Source organism: Vipera ursinii (assembly GCF_947247035.1).
Source record: "Vipera ursinii genome assembly, chromosome: W".
NCBI lineage: Eukaryota > Metazoa > Chordata > Lepidosauria > Squamata > Viperidae > Vipera > Vipera ursinii.
The window spans coordinates 12,663,926-12,682,796 of record NC_139522.1 but is presented as its reverse complement, the minus strand read 5'-3'; the positions used below and the strand labels follow the sequence as shown (position 1 = coordinate 12,682,796).

The 18,871-nt window shown below is 45.5% G+C and overlaps 1 protein-coding gene across 1 annotated transcript in view; it reads right to left on the bottom strand.

Annotated features, from left to right (window-relative positions):
- Window positions 1-5,637, bottom strand: part of LOC310648294 (transcription factor Sp2-like) — a 33,420-nt gene extending 27,783 nt beyond the window's left edge. Inside the window, exon 1 of the mRNA XM_083376061.1 lies at window positions 5,565-5,637. Within this exon, the coding sequence (XP_083232187.1) occupies window positions 5,565-5,627 (63 nt within the window). The 5' untranslated portion in view covers window positions 5,628-5,637. The remainder of the gene's footprint in view (window positions 1-5,564) is intronic.
- Between the last annotated feature and the right edge of the window lie 13,234 nt (window positions 5,638-18,871).

The following is an 18,871-nucleotide window of genomic DNA, read 5'->3' as shown; positions in this document are numbered from 1 at the left end:
AACCAACAGATCAGATAGTTCTAGATAAAGCTCAACTACAGGTGTTTCAAACAGTTTCTAATTCTTTGAGTCAAATTTGGGTTGACCGATGTCAAGATAATATTCCTTTGTCTTTAAAAAGAAGATAACCCCTCCTCAGAAGTCTGCGCAAAGGGCAGAGTTAGCTGCAGTAATTTTGTCTTTGCAATTATTTAAAGATCAAGCATTTAATTTAATTACTGATAGTTTATATGTTGCTAATGTTATTCAGAATCTTTCTCATGCTTATGTTTCTCCCAGTGTGGAGGACAATTTATTGTCTCTTTTTCTTACACTGCAGCAGTTATTAGCTAGCCGAAGATATTATTTACATGTGTCTCATATTAAAAGTCATCAACCATTTCCTGGATGGCTCTCAGAAGGCAATGCAGTGGCAGATGCGGCTACAGCAGGAGTTGCTTTGGTGGCCACAATTACACCATGGGAGAGTCACTCTTATTTCCATCAAAATGCGAAAGGCTTGTGTAAGCAATTTGGAATCTCTATGTCAGAAGCCACAGCCATCATCAAGCAGTGTACATCCTGTGGTCAGAATGTTTTTGGTCCTTCTATGGGTGTCAATCCCAGAGGATTGAAAGCAAATGAAATTTGGCAAATGGATGTTACTCAATATCCTCCTTTTGCTCCTTGGAAATATTTAAATTTGGTATTCCTTACAATTCTCAGGGTCAAGCAATATTAGAAAGAGCAAATAGGACATTAAAGGAGGCTCTTGACAAACATAAAAACAAAAAAGAAGGAAATGTGACTAATTTACCAGTGTTGCAGGAATGGTTATCTTTAACTCTATTTACTTTAAATCATTTAAATATTTCAAAATTAGATTCAGTTTTGGACTCCACAGCTGTGGACCGACATTTTGGTCAACAGTTAGAGGTGCAAAAGGCTAAAGTTTGGTATAGAACTCCACCTGATCCCATTTGGCATGGTCCTGTGCCTTTGTTAACATGGGGGCGAGGATATGCTGCTGTGCTTGCTCCAACAGGTCCAGTCTGGATTCCAGCCAAGTGTGTAAGACCATATCATGAACCCATGGCATCAAGGGTTATACGATCCTATTCCGGATTTCCGAAAGAATCAAAGGATAACAATCAAAATGCCAAAGGAAATTCCACCTCAGAATGAACAATCTGTATCGCATAAGGAGAAAACTCTTGGAAATGATGTGGAGAAGGAAATTAAAATTGAAATGTTTGTTAATTTTATATGTATAATATTTGGGATTTGTTTGGGTATATTGTGTAATGAAGTCAATGTTTATTCAGTTCAATTGGAAAAAAAAAAGAACCAGAGCAAGGAGCCTGGAGAAATAATGTATATGTGTTGCACCTTCAATCTACATAATGAATGAGTTGCCATTTGGTCGTTTAAGAAACAGAAGAAACGTGAACTTTGATCAAAGTCCAATAAGCTGAAGGATTGGAATGCAAATGGCAAGAGGACTTACACCACCATCAGAAGTTGCCATGAATTATAGAGATTTGCATATGTTTGAATCATTGGATTGTAGCTATGTTTAATCAAACTATCAAGACTTTAAATTGTTAGAACAAAAAGTTTCAGACATTAGAGATGTTGTATTGTGGAATCACATGGCTTTAGATATTATGTTAGCCACAAAAAGAGGGGTGTGTGCTTTAATTCATAGTCACTGTTGTGTTTATATTTCTGATTTTCATGTTAATATTGCTCATACAATTGATGTTATGGAAAAGATGGTTAAAGAAAAATTATTTAGTTTATACTGGCTCTGCAGTGACAAATCCATGGGATTGGTTATGGTCTTGGCTACCTGATTTTGGATGGGTGCGACAAATTGTCCCCATCATAATTGGAGTTATATGTTTGCTGATTGGTTTCTGCTGTTGTATACAATGCTTACCAAACTTATGGTTTATGATCACCCTAGAAAGAGGTGTTATACGCCTACAAAGTAACTTTAAGATCTGTATGGCAGTTAAACAAAAAAGGAGGAGATGTAGGGAAATTATTGCAGGCTGCAGAAGCGCAGCTGAAACAATTGTTTTTCAGTCTCCTGAAACAAGCCATGATAAACCACCTGTTCAGCACAAGGTGAATCAGCTAATTGTTGGCTATTAAAATACAGCTGACATAACCAAGCCAGGGGAGTATCTTGCAGGTTCAGAGCCAATGGGAAGTGGGATTCTTTGTTATACACGAGCTCAATCCAATGAGTTTGTTTTCCTTGTGAATAAAAGAGAGCTTTGGACATTGCTCTGGGCTCTCATCCCGAGGCAGGAAAGACTCTGTCTTTTTTCATGAGAGACCACCACACAAATCCTTTACCAGCAGAAGGCATCTGTGTTTCCTTTTATGTAATGAAGTAATGCGTTCTATTTTTGTGCTTTTCTGCTTTTCTTTGCATCTATGTGCACTCAGAAACATAGAAAAGGCTGTATATGCTCTATTTCAGGGGTTCCCAACCCCCGGTCCGTGGACCGGTACTGGGCTGCGGCATGCCAGCAACCGGTCTGCACAAACAAGCAAAGCCCCATCTGTGGGATGCAGGCAGCACACAAAACCACGCACTCTCTGGTCCGTGGAAAAACCTTTCTCCACGGAACCGGTTCCTAGTGCCCAAAAGGTTGGAGACCTCTGCTCTATTCCAAGTCACAAGATCAGGAGGAATTAGAGCTTAGAATGGAGCAGTCAGTAACATTCATAGTTGCTGCTCAACTGCCTCTCCAACAGGGTTAAGGGGTATATCTTTTTGAAATTCTCTCTGCAGCTCCAAGCCAGATATGGCTCATTTTTGAATTTGATCTTTCTTTTATGGTTTCTCCTACCACATCAATTTTAGTTTCTTTCTGTTCAGTTTTTAGAGATTTATCTTGTGGATGGATAGACCATCTATTCAACCCAGGAAAATAGGGAATGCCTGATGAAGGTCCTCTCCTATCAGGAGTTATGATGGACACTGAGCTCCTCATTCTTAATGGCTGCTTCCCTTTTATGACCTTCCAAAGAATAGTTAAAACCTGATTTTTCTGAATGATTTCTGATTAAGCAGAGAAGGTCTGCACTATTGTCTGTTACTGCTTACAGTTTTGTTGTTTTTAATTTGGTTTGATTTTGTACATGCTTAAAGCCTCTGGAATGAGGAAATTTATGAAATAGATTTAGGATTGACAGAGTTGTAAGCCACTTTATATAATTTCTTTCCAATATTCCAAAAATATAGAACAGAGCACAGCTTCTTACTATCTTTGCATTCTAAAAGGGAGACAGAAGGACACATGTATGTACCAAAAATTTTGTACATACTTCTACTATGTCACCCAGGAAAAGGGAGGATATACCTAAATGTTGCATGTTGTTTAATGAAAGTTGGCTTAGATATCATTCCAAGGTTCTTAATGGAACCCAAAAGTCTATGAAGATTCTCAATCATCCAGGTCATGGTTGTCCCAAAGATGCTTTTCAAAAGGCAACTGGACTTTCTTGTGGTTTTTTCTCCTTGAAAACGTTTTGCTTCTCATCCAAGAAGCGTCTTCAGTTCAGAACTGAAGAAGCTTCTTGGATGAGAAGCAAAATGTTTTCAAGGAAAAAAAAATCAAGAAAGTCCAGTTTCCTTTTGAAAAGCACCTTTGGGTTAACAGAACCCAGTGTTTCTTAGGTCCTTGGGAAGGGTTGAAGGAGCGATGCATTTTTTAATTGAACTTTAGACCAGTACTGGTTTCAGATGCATTTTCTGCTTCTCTTCTCTGATAATTAGTAGCTTATAAAAGAAAGTATTTTTCTGCTAGATTCCATAGCCAACCACACTTTCTCATATAGTTGACACCAAGGTCCCTCTGGAAAATTCATAATTGAGTTATTGGCATAGTAAAATGAAATACAAAATAAATATTTTGTTAGACTCAAATGAAGTCTCCAGTTAAAATAACTCTTCCTTATATGGAAAAAAGCAAAGAAACATTTTTCATTACAATGCTTTATTAACTTGATTACTTATAAAAGGGAGAGTTCTGTTATTACAAGAGTTCATAATCTTATTGTACTGACCTTGTGAATCTTTTTGCATGTTTTCAATGTTGGTAAATCATTAAAGCTGTGCATAATTCTTGCTTCAAAAATGATATGGAAGAAGTGCTTCAGATTGTGTAGCATAGCATCTCTTTAAACTTTCAGACTTCTGCACAAGCCTGAAAACAAATGTGGCTACTTTAAGGAGTTGCATTAAGGATGCAGTCCTTAAGTCAGCTGTGTCTCTTTTCAAATCCATGTGGAAGCCAAAGAAGGCACAGCTACTTCAAAGAGATAGTAAGTTCATGCTCCAATACATTTGGAAGTATATCTTCTAAATCATTTTCAAAGCATGCACACACTTACCAGTTATTCCTCTGGAAATTCCATTTATATAAATACTGATAGCGGCCATACATTTTTCCTCTGTGTAGTTCTCCAGCAAATATCTAAAATCTTCATTCTATACTACTAGCCAACACAATTAGTGAATTATACAACGTATTGATCCTAAAGTAAATACTTAGGTTGAGTTCAATCCCAGCTGAATCTTTGGACATGCTAATAATAGTTTTCTTGAATGTGAAACAGAAGTGGTTTGCCACTACCTTTTTTCTGGATGTTTTTTCAATTTTCTAGTCTAACCTACAGCCCTGGGAATGCCTTATGGACTCCCATCTATGTAATAACTAAGTCTAAACTTTTTTCCCCAATAGATGCTGCCACTTGGGAGTATTGGTCCCAAACACACAGTGAAAAGCTCAATTTTTCTCTCATACTTTTTTCACTTCTGCCACATGTACTTTGTCACTTGCTCTGCCAAATTAAATATAATTCTAAGTGCAAGAAATCTTGAAAAATCAAGAAATTGCTTAGACCACCAAATACTTGTTGAATCATTTCTAGACAAAATTTTTAACTAACTGGCAAGTATCACAACACGTTGCTCTAAATGTGAATATTTACAGATTAGTATTATGAGTCTAATAACGCAAACTGGAATATAAATCCAACAACCTAAAATATTGACTATGGCAGGGGTCCCCAACCCCCAGTCCGTGGACCAGCACCAGGCCACAGCATGCCAGAAACCGGGCAGCACAAACAAGCGAAGCCCCATCTGCAGGATGCAGGGAGCACATGAAACCACACCCTCTCCGGTCCATGGAAAAACCTCTCTCCACAGAAATGGTCCCTGGTGCCCAAAAGGTTGGGGGGCTGCTGGACTGTGGTATGCAAGTATCTAATACAGTAATATAATATAAAGTTCAACAACAACACGAATTTGAAATATTTGAAATTTGAAATACTAATTTGAAATAGCATTACTTGCAATAATCCCTGAGATTTTAGGTAAACTAAAATCTGCCTCTGGCCTAATTTTCTAAACAAATAAATAAAATCAGCAAACATATTTGTAGGCTAGTAGGAGTCTTCTCTACTGTAAACACCTCCACCAGAAAGCTTTCAACAGTGCAAGATTCCAAGCCAAACATTCACATTTTTATGCAGTAACACCATGGACAGAAATGACCCACCTGAGCTGCTGAAGCAGCAGGCTGTAAGTATTCCCTGGGGCTAACTGCAGCAGTGGCAGACATACTGTCTCCAAATCTGCAAAAAAAGTGATTAATTTGAATTTTTCAATATTGATAGCAATATTTTCAACGTGCACAAGATATTGGTACTGAATTTGTCATAATACATCAGTCTGTTAAAATTACTCACAGCATAAAACTGGATAATTATATCCACAACTTAAGTATTTATTTAAATGAACTGTAATCCATTTTATTGTTGGAAGAAAAATCAGGTCCAGTTCCAAGCCAGGAGAAAGATGCTGGCAATAAAATGGAGGCAGGCTGCAGGAAAGGAAGTCTTTGTTTATTTGGTAGCCAGAAACTAGTGACAGCAGCATATTTCTGGGGTGGCTGACAAAATGGAGAGCAGGTGGGTTTTTATACATTCTTTGGAGCTTTGTATTTGAGGTGCCTGTTCATTTGAAACATGCTTTGACGTATGCTTGAGTGTGCCCTTTTAGTATCTAATTATTGTTGCCTGACTGCCGTTGTGGCTGGGAGGTCATGCCCTGTCCTTGGAGCTGGGTGGGGAATGTAGATTTTAGGAGTCCGGGGGTTCTGGCCATGGGTGGCTGTCCTGCCCTGCTGGGTGCCCCTCCACAGCCTCGGTCAGGAAGCCTCCAATGGGTCTCCATCCTCCGTGCAGAGCAAGGCTGCAGGCCAAAACCATGTGGAGAAAAGAAGGTTAGAGTCAAGGAAGTGGTTGGATTTATCTGCTACATGCGCGCCTTACTGGGAGGGGAAAATCTGCGCCTCCAAAGGGAAAAAAAGAAAGAAAAAGCTCCAACTAAGTGGAAGGCAGGAGGGAGAAGCGAATGTGCTGCAGCAAGCTTGCTTCGCGACAAGCGGCTGCTCCTTTCTGGTTGTTTTTTTCCACCCCCCTCTGAAGTCGTTCGCCCCTTAGGAGCGACCCTCTCTCGGGTTGTGTGGATGTGGCGTGTGATGGAAAAGCTGTAGCTCGAATTTGCAAAACCAGTTCAGCCTTGGCTTCTCGGATCAGACGACAGCTGGAGAGCAAAGGTTGGGGGGGTGGTTTTGCCCTCTGGAATGGGTTTTCTGGCACTTTAAGACTTCTCTGAGCCTCCCACGCTACCTTATTAATCAAACTTAGCAGGGAGGTGCCTTCACACGGATATCCCATTCAAAAATGTAAGTTTGTGCCCATCCCCTTTCTTGTCCTAAATGCAAAATGGAGTCTATTTGCGCTTTGCAGAAGCTTGTGAGCGGGGGTGTGGGGGTGTGTGGGGGGGGTGAGGAGGAGGACACATGTGTTTGCACCTTGGAGAAAGGGAGAGAGAGAGGAATGAAGGAGGGGAGGGGGAAAGAAGGAAGGAGTGAAGGAAGGAAAGCAGGAAGGAGATAGGAATGAGAAGGAGGGGGAGGCACATGACCCTGGGGATGCTGCAACAATCATAAGTGAAAAATGGTCATAAGCCACTTTATTCAGTGACTTTGTAACTTCGAACAGTCACTAAGGTAACTGTTGTAAGTCGAGGACTACTGTACTTTATCACTTTTTTCCTTTTTGGGGAGGGGGTGGTCAGGTTTTTGACCCCTTGCTAGGCAACTGGAAAAGCCCCGAGCTAGAGTACTCAGATTGCAGCAGGTATGTGGAATGGCATGGGACCCACAGGTTGTGCAAAGTTAAGTGAGGAAGTTGGTTACACCTTATTAGGAAAGATAAAATAGACAACCAAGAATGCTTTATTGACCATTCTTCATCCAGATTTTATATCAGTTTCATCTGCTAGTAGAGGCATTCTGCTTCAGATTTCTGTTATTTTCAGCATCTGGTAAAATGAATGAGTACTTTTCCATCAACCTATAAAATCAAAGACACTTGTTTCATTGTTTATTTCCCCCCCTCATACAGTAGTGGCCAAAATTGTGGAAACCTTTTGGGAAAAGTGTACAGTAGAAATGCCACCTTTGGTTAAGTTTCCACCAATTTTCCTTCTAATTTCTTTATAACTGTAGCCTTGTTCACTTAATAATTCTATTTTACATTGCTTTCTGGGCGACCAGTCAACTCTTTGCACCATTACTTTAATTTTATTACTTTTTACAAGCTCACTAAATGAAAGAACACAAAAAACCCCAACCAACTTGATAGCAATCACATAACACACTGACAAATGTCCTCCTGTCAGCTTCCATACATGACAACAATAATTGAATCCTACTGTGATCTAATTGGCTCATTGCCAAAACAAGATGATGAGCCTCCTGCCCACTGTCCCACCCGCCAGAGACCCCATGGATCTCCCTCAACCCTGCCCAGCCCCCACAGGCATCCCTCCCCAGGAGCGACATCGAGGTGGCCACGCCCACCCTGGCCATGCCCAACCATGCTGCCATGACTACCATAGCCATGCCCACTCAGTGGCCACACCCCCAGCACCCAGCGATGCTTAAGTGGGTTTTGGGTTGCAGTTTGGGCACTCAAGTTTCAAAAAGGTTTGTCACCACTGGTCTAGAAGAAACAATCTTTTAGCCTTTTCTAAGCAATGTTTTGTGCATCCTGCATAGTCCTGTGACTAAAATTCCAAAGGGAAAAGGTCATTCAGAGCATATATGGAAGCATGTTATACCTGTCAGTGCTTCTCAAACCAATCTTTTCAAGCCTAAGAAAAGATACAGCTTAAGGATTTGCCACTAGGTGTAACACAAGTGTCCCTGTGCATTCAGAATTACTTCTTCCTTTGCACCACCCTAATAAGACCATATGCAGAGTACATCATGCAAAATGCCAGGCTGAATGAATGAATCACAAACTGCAATTAAAATTGCCAGGAGAAATATCAACAACCTCCGATATGCAGATAATGCCACTCTAACAGTAGAAAGTGAAGAGGAAGTAAAGAGCCTCTTGATGAGGGTGAAAGAGGCGAGTACAAAAGTTGGCTTCAAACTCAACATTAAAAAAACTAAGATCATGATAATGTTAACTGGCAATTTATGGTACAACTAAACTATATAGATTTTGGAGAAAACTTCAAAAATATAATCAAAACAATTTATCATAGACAAACGGCTAAAGTAATAGTAAATGGAGATTTCACAAAGAACTTTAATATTAAAAAAGGCACAAGACAAGGGTGTCCACTACCTCCATTATTATTAATTTTAACGTTGGAAGTGCTGAATAGAAATGTCAGACAGGACCCAGAAATTAAAGGAATGGAGATAAAAGACGAAAAATATAAACTACAAGCATTTGCAGATGATTTGGTATTTATATTAGAAGACCTATTGGAGACAAGCCCTAAATTATTGACAAAAGATTGAAGCATAATTTAGAGAAGTAGCAAGAGTGAAAATAAACAGAGAAAAGACTAAAGTGATAGTCAAAAACCTTACAAACAAAAAAACCAACTGTCAAAAAAAACAGACCTCCAGGTAGTCAGGAAAGTTAAATACCTGGGGATATAATTAACACCAAGGTGTGCAAAATAAAAGAAAATATATTATGTAAAACTATTAAAACGAATAAAACTAGACCTGGAAAAATGGAAAAATCTACAGCTATCAATATTGGAAAAATAGCGACGGACAAAATGAACATTTTACCAAAACTACTTTTTTTATTCCAAACAATACCTACAGGTGAAACTCGAAAAATTAGAATATTGTGCAAAAGTTCATTTATTTCAGTAATGCAACTTAAAAGGGGAAACTAATATATGAGATACTCATTACATGCAAAGCAAGATAGTTCAAGCCGTGATTTCTCATAATTGTGATGATTATGGTGTACAGCTCATGAAAACCCCAAATCCACAATCTCAGAAAATTAGAATATTGTGAAAAGGTGCAATATTCTAGGCTCAAAGTGTCCCACTCTAATCAGCTAATTAAGCCATAACACCTACAAAGGGGTCCTGAGCCTTTAAATGGTCTCTCAGTCTGGTTCAGTAGGAATCACAATCATGGGGAAGACTGCTGATCTGACATTTGTGCAGAAAACCATCATTGACACTCTCCATAAGGAGGGAAAGCCTCAAAAGGTAATTGCAAAAGAAGGTGGATGTTCCCAAAGTGCTGTATCAAAGCACATTAATAGAAAGTTAAGTGGAAGGGAAAAGTGTGGAAGAAAAAGGTGCACAAACAGCAGGGATGACCGCAGCCTGGAGAGGATTGTCAGGAAAAGGCCATTCAAAAGTGTTGGGGACTTTCACAAGGAGTGGACTGAGGCTGGAGTCAGTGCATCAAGAGCCACCACACACACACGGATCCTGGACATGGGCTTCAAATGTCGTATTCCTCTTGTCAAGCCGCTCCTGAACAACAAACAACGTCAGAAGCGTCTTACCTGGGCTAAAGAAAACCAGACCTGGTCTGTTGCTCACTGGTCCAAAGTTCTCTTTTTTGATGAGAGCAACTTTTGGATCTCATTTGGAAACCAAGGACCCAGAGTCTGGAGGAAGAATGGAGAGGCACACACTGCAAGATGCTTGAAGTCCAGTGTGAAGTTTCCACAGTCTGTGTTGATTTGGGGAGCCATGTCATCTGCTGGTGGTGGTCCACTGTGCTTCATTAAGTCCAGGGTCAACGCAGCCGTCTACCAGGAGATTTTGGAGCACTTCATGCTTCCATCCGCAGACGAACTTTATGGGGATGCTGACTTCATTTTCCAGCAGGACTGGGCACCTGCCCACACTGCCAAAAGCACCAAAACCTGGTTCAATGACCGTGCGATTACTGTGCTTGATTGGCCAGCAAACTCGCCTGACCTGAACCCCATAGAGAATCTATGGGGCATTGCCAAGAGAAAGATGAGAGACATGAGACCGAACAATGCAGAAGAGCTGAAGGCCGCTATGAAGCATCCTGGTCTTCCATAACACCTCAGCAGTGCCACAGGCTGATAGCTTCCATGCCACGCCGCATTAAGGCAGTAATTGCTGCAAAAGGGGCCCAAACCAAGTACTGAGTACATATGCATGCTTATACTTTTCAGAGGTCCGATATTGTTCTATGTACTCTCCTTGTTTTATTGATTGTATGTAATATTCTAATTTTCTGAGATTGTGGATTTGGGGTTTTCATGAGCTGTATGCCATAATCATCACAATTATGAGAAATCACGGCTTGAACTATCTTGCTTTGCATGTAATGAGTCTATCTCATATATTAGTTTCCCCTTTTAAGTTGCATTACTGAAATAAATGAACTTTTGCACGATATTCTAATTTTTCGAGTTTCACCTGTATCTGGCAAGGGAAAAAAGCCAGAATCAGACTGAAAATGTTACAAGAAGCAAAATAAAATGGAGGATTTGGGTTACCAGACTGGGTTCTATATTATCAAACAGCTGCATTTACATGGCTAAAAACATGGATAAACCTTAGACACAAAAGATTACTATACTTAGAAGGACACGACTTACAACTCGGATGGCATGCCTTCCTATGGCATGGGAAGAACAAAATCCATAAACACTTTCAAAATCACTATGTAAGAAATGCTTTGCTTCTAACATGGGAAAAGATAAAAAAAAATTATATGAAAATACCAGGATGGATCTTGACAATAGAAGCGTTTGTGCACCCAAATTTAATTAACTTAAGAGAAACCTGTGACTTATAGAGACATTTTGAATACTGAAGGGAAATTACAAACTAAACAAGAATTGGAAGAACAGGGCATTGAGCTATCATGGTGGCCGTACCAGCAAATGCAAATGGGATATGAGAAAGATGTCAAAACATATGTTTTTTATAAAGACCAGACCACTGGCTGAGCCTCTCCTCCTTCAGTAGGAACCACCGGCTCAGCAACCTCAGCCGGACTGCTTTCTGCAGCCACTGGTGTGGCCTCTTGTGTAAGGGTAAGGAAGCAGATAAGTGCTAACTTTAATCTGTTAGGTCCGTAACGGTCCTGGATTCTTTCCCCACCAAACACAGAACAAAAACCCAGGAAACCAGTAAACAGGAACACAGAATTTAACAGAAGCTAGAAAAGCAAACAAAGTTAGCACTGAGAGTGGTTTGCTCTCAGTGCTCTATATATCCTGCCCCTGCAGTCCCACCCAGTTCCACCCTTCCCTTCCCAACAAGCCAGCATCCTGGTGGTAGTGTATAAATCCCTCCCCCCTCCTCAGATACAGCCTTTGGCTGTCCCTTGCTGTCCGTGGAGCTGTCTGTCCTGCTGTCCACTCTGCCACCCGGTGAGGTCCTTCACTGTCCTTGCAAGCATGGCCAGTTCCAAAAGGGAGGGAGGCTTTCCAGGAAAATCACCTCCAGCCTGCCTACAATGAGCTGGGAGCTGTCACCCGGCTCCCCAGCTGTTCAGCGGCCGTTGAGCACAGGCGCCAGCGTTTCCAGCAGGTCAGCAGCTCCCAGCTGAGAGGTGAGGCTCTCCAATGGCTGGCTTTGACATCCTGGTCTCCCAGCTGCTTGGCAGGCTGCCTGGCTGCTAGCGTTGACGGCTCCGGCTCTCAGCTGCTCGGTGGGCTGCCCAGTGGCTGGCAGTAATGGTACCGGCTCTCAGCTGAGCAGCAGAGCTCCACGTGGCTGGCAGGTCAGTGAGGCAGCGCAATGGAGTATTTCCCCCCCTACCCGGCTGTGTGTCGAGCCTAGGGGCTTGACAGTTTGACCAGTTACTATTGTCATCAGATGAAAAATTGATTAAGAAGCTGTATAACTTTTTGTTAAATTTAAAGATAGAAGATTAACAAGTCAAAGAAACAATGATAATAACATGGGATGTTGTGACTTTAAGATGTTAATTGGCCAATGGGTGTGTAAATGTTCTCATGGCCATAAGAGGGAGCTAGGAACGTAGCTTCTTTCTCTCTGAATTCACTGCTCTCTCTACTATTACTGTTTACTACTGTTTACTACTGTGATAAACCTGAACTGTGTATTTGACCTCTGGACCGGTAAGAAGACTTAGTATTTGGAATACTCCTTGGACTGTTACTATTGTGTATGACCTGGACTGTTTTTCTTTTTGACCGTGCATTTTTGTTTTTACACCACCTCAAAAGTAAAATACTTTCTGTTTTCACAACTCAGTGTACTCTTTTGGTTACTGTGTGACTCTTACTGCTCTCAGTACCCTTCCTTGTTTGTGCAACCCTTTGCTAGCACAAGGAGACCTCTGCACAACAATTTCTAACAGGGAATTTGGGCATTCCGGTGAGGAGACTAAAGCAACCAATCTCCTTTGGCCAGTTAGACGGTTCCATAGCGGGGGGGGGGGTACCAGCTACCCTAGCCACCTTACCAGTTCACCTGTCCCTGGGGACCCATGAGGAAGACATAACATTTGTACTGACCCCAGGCATGGAATGCCCAATGATTTTAGGGCTGGAATGATTGAAGAAATGGAACCCCTGGGAAAATTGGAGGACAGCAGACCTCAACTTCCTGGAGGGGGAGCATAGGAACTTAAAACCCCAAAGGACCCCCCCCCAACCCAAGGAGAGGAGACAGCATTAGTGGAGGAAGAGAAGGGGTTACCAGAAATACCGGAAGAACACCAGGACCTTGCTGAAGTTTTCAGTGAGGAATGGGCAGCTGAGCTTCCCCCTCACCGACCCACAGACTGTGCTATAGAATTCAAACCCGGGGCAAAACTCCCAAAGCCCAGGCTGTACTCCATGAGCCCCAAAGTGTTCTGTACCAGCCTGCTACCGGCCCTGCAGAAAAGGCAGGGACAACCCCTTTTACAAGAAGGCAAGAGGCTGGAACTAAGCCTGCCAAATGGATACAAAAGCAAACAGAACAAGACACGAACCATGAAACAGGAGCTATTCAAGCGGTTGCCTTCAGCAAACCAGCCCTCCCACGCATTCCCCTTTTATACAGTTCAGGGCGTGGCTTCCGAGGAGCCCCATTGCCTTCCTCTGTTTACTCCTGATTGACTGCCTCCTGCGTCGGGCGTCCTTGAACAGGGCCAGCTGTGGGTCATCTTCATCCACGCTGTCAGGCTCACACAGCTTGGTCTGCATCGTGACCAGGTGGGAGGGGCCTGGCTGAGGGCTCTGTGGAGCCTCAATATTATTCTCAGCAAGCTCTTCAACACCCCCCTCCTCCTCCTCTGAGTCGTCCGACCCAACTGCCGAACCCACAGGCTGACCCTGAATCACAACACTATCCCGCACCGCAGGGCCCTTCCCCCGGGTCTGCCGATCCGGATGCAGTCAGGATGGAAATTGTTTATGAAAAGCGGTCACCAACGCAGGGGCATGAACGGCGGTCGCGTCTTCCCAGGTGAAGTCCTCTGGTCCGTAACCTTTCCATTCAATCAGGTACTGGAAACGACCTTTCAGCCAACGGGAGTCCCTGATGCTGGCAACGTCGTACTCAGGGGTGCTGTCTCCATCACGAGGTCCTGGTGGGGGAGGTTCCGTTCGGCGGAGTGGACAGGCCGGTTGCTCGGGGACCAACAGAGACCGATGAAGGACTGGGTGCACGCGCAGGGAACGTGGCAGAGTTAAGCGATAGGCGACTGGATTGATGACAGCCTCGACTGGGAACGGTCCTAAATATCGGTGATCTAACTTTCTCACCGGCCGTGTTGACGGTAGGTTCCTGGTGGACAACCAGACCCGATCTCCCACCGATAGTGGAGGCGTATCTCATCTTGACCGATCAGCAAACCTTTTGTAATCGGCCTTGGCCTTCTCTAACTGACGTCGCACCAATCGATGGATCGCCTGTAACTCTGCCATGAAGTCGTTCACTGCCGGCTCCGGTGAGTCCACGGGAGAAAGGGCGAAAAACCGGGGGTGATATCCCACATTGGCCAAGAACGGTGTCATTTGTGTGGAGGTGTGCTGCGAATTGTTAAATGCAAACTCAGCTATGGCCAGATAGTCCACCCAATTGTTTTGCTGCAGATTAACGTAGCAGCGCAGATATTGTTCCAGGATACCGATGACCTTCTCGGTTCCCCCGTCAGTTTGAGGATGATGCGCGGACGAGAGGCAAATCTTGATATCCAACGCATGCATCAACTCCTGCCAGAAGCGGGCTGTAAACTGGGCCCCCCTATCAGAGACGACTATCAGGGAGGCCGTGCAGCCAAAACACCTGCTGAATGAACATACGACTAGTGGCGCGGGCTGACGGTAAGCCGCGACAGGGGATGAAGTGCGCCATCTTGGTCAGCATGTCCACCACCACATACACTGTCGTAAAACCAGAGGATGGGGGTAAATCCGTCAGAAAGTCCATGGACACAGCCCCCCAGGGTCTTTTAGCTGTCGGCAAGGTCTGCAGTAATCCAGGCGGGGCCCGTCGCTAACTTGGCCTGCCTGCATGGGATGCAGGAAGTGACATAGGACTGGACATCGTGTCGGACTCGGGGCCACCAGAAGGTATGGGAGACCAGGTTCAGGGTCTTGAACAGGCCAAAATGCCCTGCTGCCGGGTTATCGTGACACTGGCTGAGGATAAGTCCCCTGAGTGGCCCTCCCGGAACGTAGAGCCGGTCACGATAATACAAGAGTCCATCCGTGACCGTCCAAGGAGAATCTGGCCCCACCTCCTCCTTCCGCTGAGCCACCCACACCTCCTGCTGCTGTGCCTCCCGGATCCGAGCCCGTATATCAACCAGCTCCCGCACCGCAGCAAAAGACTCTACGGGGATCACTGTCCTGGGCAGAAGCTTGTCTTCCACTCGGGAATATTCGGGCTTCCTGGACAGAGCATCCGCTCTTTGATTGTGCCCACTAGGTATGTACCGAACTCGGAAGTCAAACCTCGCAAAGAAAAGAGACCACCGGATCTGGCGTTGGTTCAAATTCCGAGCGGTCTGCAGGCTTTCCAAATTCTTATGGTCCGTCCGGACCTCGATTTGATGCCGCGCTCCCTCCAGATGATGCCTCCAGGCCTCGAACGCCACTTTGATGGCCAGCAGCTCCTTCTCCCAGATTGTATAATTGCGCTCCGAAGGGTTCAGTTTTCGTGAATGGTACGCGCAAGGGAAGAGGGTACCGCTGGGTGTCGTTGCCTGGAGTAACACCGCCCCAATGGCAATGTCGGAGGCGTCCGCCTCCACAACAAACGGCCGTTGCGGGTCAGGATGCTTCAAGATGGGCTCCTTCATGAAGGCTTCCTTCAAAGTCTGGAAAGCCCGTTGTTCTGGAGCGTTCCACTGGAAACGAGTCTTCTTCTGCAGGAGCCGGGTGAGGGGGGCTGTCAAGGCAGCAAACCCAGGGATGAAAGTTCGGTAATAGTTGGCGAACCCAAGAAGTCGCTGAACATCCTTCATGCGACGCGGGGCTTGCCAACTCTGCAAAGACTCAACCTTACTCGGCTCCATGGCGATGCCCTCAGGAGAAATGCGGTGACCCAGGAAATCGATGGTCACCCGGTAGAACTGGCACTTCTCCAACTTGGCAAACAGCCGATGTTCTCAGAGTCGCTGCAGGACCTGATGGAGATGCTGATGGTGCACCTCACGCGACGGGGAGTAGATCAGGATGTCGTCCAAGTAGATCACGACAAACTGCTCCAACAAATCCCGGAAAATGTCATTCATGAAATGCTGAAACACAGTGGGGGCGTTGGTCAGGCCAAACGGCATCACTGTGTACTCAAAATGTCCATAACGAGTACCAAACGCCGTCTTCCACTCATCACCCGGCTGAACCCTGACGAGGTTGTAAGCTCCACGCAGGTCCAGTTTCGTGAAGATCTTAGCCTCCCAGAGTCGGTCCAAGAGTTCAGGGATGAGGGGCAGCGGGTAACGATTGCGCACCGTGATGGCGTTGAGTTTCCTATAATCGCAGCAAAGCCGCAATTCGCCCGACTTCTTTTTGACGAAGAGCATGGGTGCAGACACTGGCGAGGACGAGGGCCGGATGAAACCACGAGCCAAATTCCTCTCCAGAAAGTCCCGCAATGCAGCCAACTCGGGGTCCGACATGGAGTACAAACGCCCCACTGGGAGAGGCGCATCAGGGACTAAATCAATGGGGCAGTCATAGGGCCTGTGCAGGGGTAATTGATCCGCCTTTGTCTCGCTGAACACATCAGCAAAGTCGGACAGTTCGCGAGGCAAGGAAACCCCTGGGGAACCCTCCACCTGGCCGGCACAGATATGGCGGGAGTGGTCCATGCACTGCAAGCTTGGGAAGGTGACCAAGTTCTGTGACCAATAGATCTGTGGGTCATGCGCCCGGAGCCACGCCAGTCCCAAGACCACGGGGAAATGCAGATCTGAGGTGATATAGAACTGGATGGCCTCCACATGGGAACTGATGGCCATACATAATGGTTACGTGGCGGCCGTAATTGGCCCAGACAGGAGCACTCGACCATCGATAGTCTCCACTAACATGGGCGGATCCACCGGGCACTGGGGAAGAGCCCATTTGGCCACAAATGCTGAGTCCATAAAATTTGTGGTGGCCCCAGAGTCAATTAAGGCATGGACTGGAATCCCCTCTGGCTTGCCAGGAAGGATCAGACGTGCCTTCAAAATCAGATGCCGTGGAGGTCCACAGGCAGCATCGGAAAGACGTCGCTCAGTGTTGTTGTGGGACGCCCGATCTATCACACCGTCTAGATCGGGCTCGGGGCGTTTCCCGACAGAAAAGTAGGGGACTTTCTCAGGGCAGGCTCGGTCACTGATGCCTGCTGTCGCTTCTTTGGGCAAAAAGCAGCCAAATGCCCAGGGTCCCCACAGTAAAAACACAACCCCCCCCGATCGTCGTCTGTTCATTTCAGTCACCGATAGACGAGACCTGGCGGCACCCAGCTCCATTGGCTCCTCCCTTTGAACTGGGGGCTCATGCACAACAGGGGCTGCAGGGGTCTGTGGGGTGGCATGGCGACTCCTTCGCTGCTGCAACCGAGCATCGATCCGCAGGCAGAGATGGATCAGCCCATTGAGGTCTGAGGGAATATCCACACGGGCCAGCTCATCCAACATCTCCTCCGACAATCCATCCTGGAAGGCATCCACAAGCGCAGCCTCATTCCAGGCAGAATCCTGGCTAAACAGCCGAAAATCGCTGATATAGCCCTGTAGGGGGCGTTGACCCTGCCTCAGAGCTTTCAGGCGTCGAGTAGCAGTCTGCGTCTTAATAGGGTCCTCATACATCAGACGCATATGATCACAAAACCCCACAAAGTTGTCCAACAATGGGCTAGGTTGAGCCAGCAGAGGCGTGCCCCAACGAGCTGCATCACCCGAAAGAAGGCTTAACACAAACCCCACCTTATCCCGGTCAGTGGGGAATTCAGCTGCTCTCACGCTGATAAAGAGCTGGCATTGTCCCAGGAAAGCAGGAAACAGTTCTGGAGTGCCTGTAAATTTATCCGGCATTGCAACTTGGCATTTTCTCCTGGGTGGGGGTGATGGTGGGGGTGCAGCATGAACCTGAGCTTGCAGTTGAGCCACCTGAGCTGCCAGCAAAGTGAGTTGCTGGGTGAGCTGGGTATTCTCAGCACGTAGCTGCTCCATAATATTAGTAAGGGGTGGAAGGCTGAAAGCAAACTGTTCTGTACCAGCCTGCTACCGGCCTTGCAGAAAAGGCAACCCCTTTACAAACGGCAAGAGGCTGGAATGACGTCTGCCAAATTTATTACAAAAACAAACAAGACACGAACCAAGATACAGGAGCTTTGAAACACTATCTGAGTGGTTGCTTTCAGCAAACCAGCCCTCCCCACACAAGTCCTTTATAAAGAGTTCAGGGCGTGGCTTCTCTCTCCCTCCTTCCGAGAAGCCCCATTGCCTTCCTCTGTTTACTCCTACTTGACTGCCTCCTGCGTCGGGCGTCCTTGAACAGTGCCAGCTGTGGGTCATCTTCATCCACACTGTCAGGCTCACACAGCTGGGTCTCCATGGTGACCAAGTGGAAGGGGCCTGCCTGAGGGCTATCATCAGCAAGGTCTTCAACACCCCCCTCCTCCTCTGAGTCGTCCGACCCAACTGCCGAACCCACAGGCTGACCCTGAATCACAACAGGGTCTCTGGCAGGAGGAGGCTCTCTGGGCCAGGGCCAAGGCAGTGGGGGCCGTTTCTTCACTGTTTCCAGGATGGCTTCACGCATGAAACCACTTCACGGGCCAGATCTGGCCCCCGGGCCTTGTGTTTGACATGTCTGGACTAATGGTTCTCCCTTTCCCATGAGGGGGCTGCCACCTGAAACTTGACTGATCCGGAACTGACCAAATGAACTGAGGGGTGGGGTTTTGCTTGAGGACACTTTAAAAATATCGATCTGTGAAGAGATTTTTCAGATCCTGTCTATTATACCTTCTACCATTTATGTCTTAGTAAAAGTTCCTGCTTGGACAATC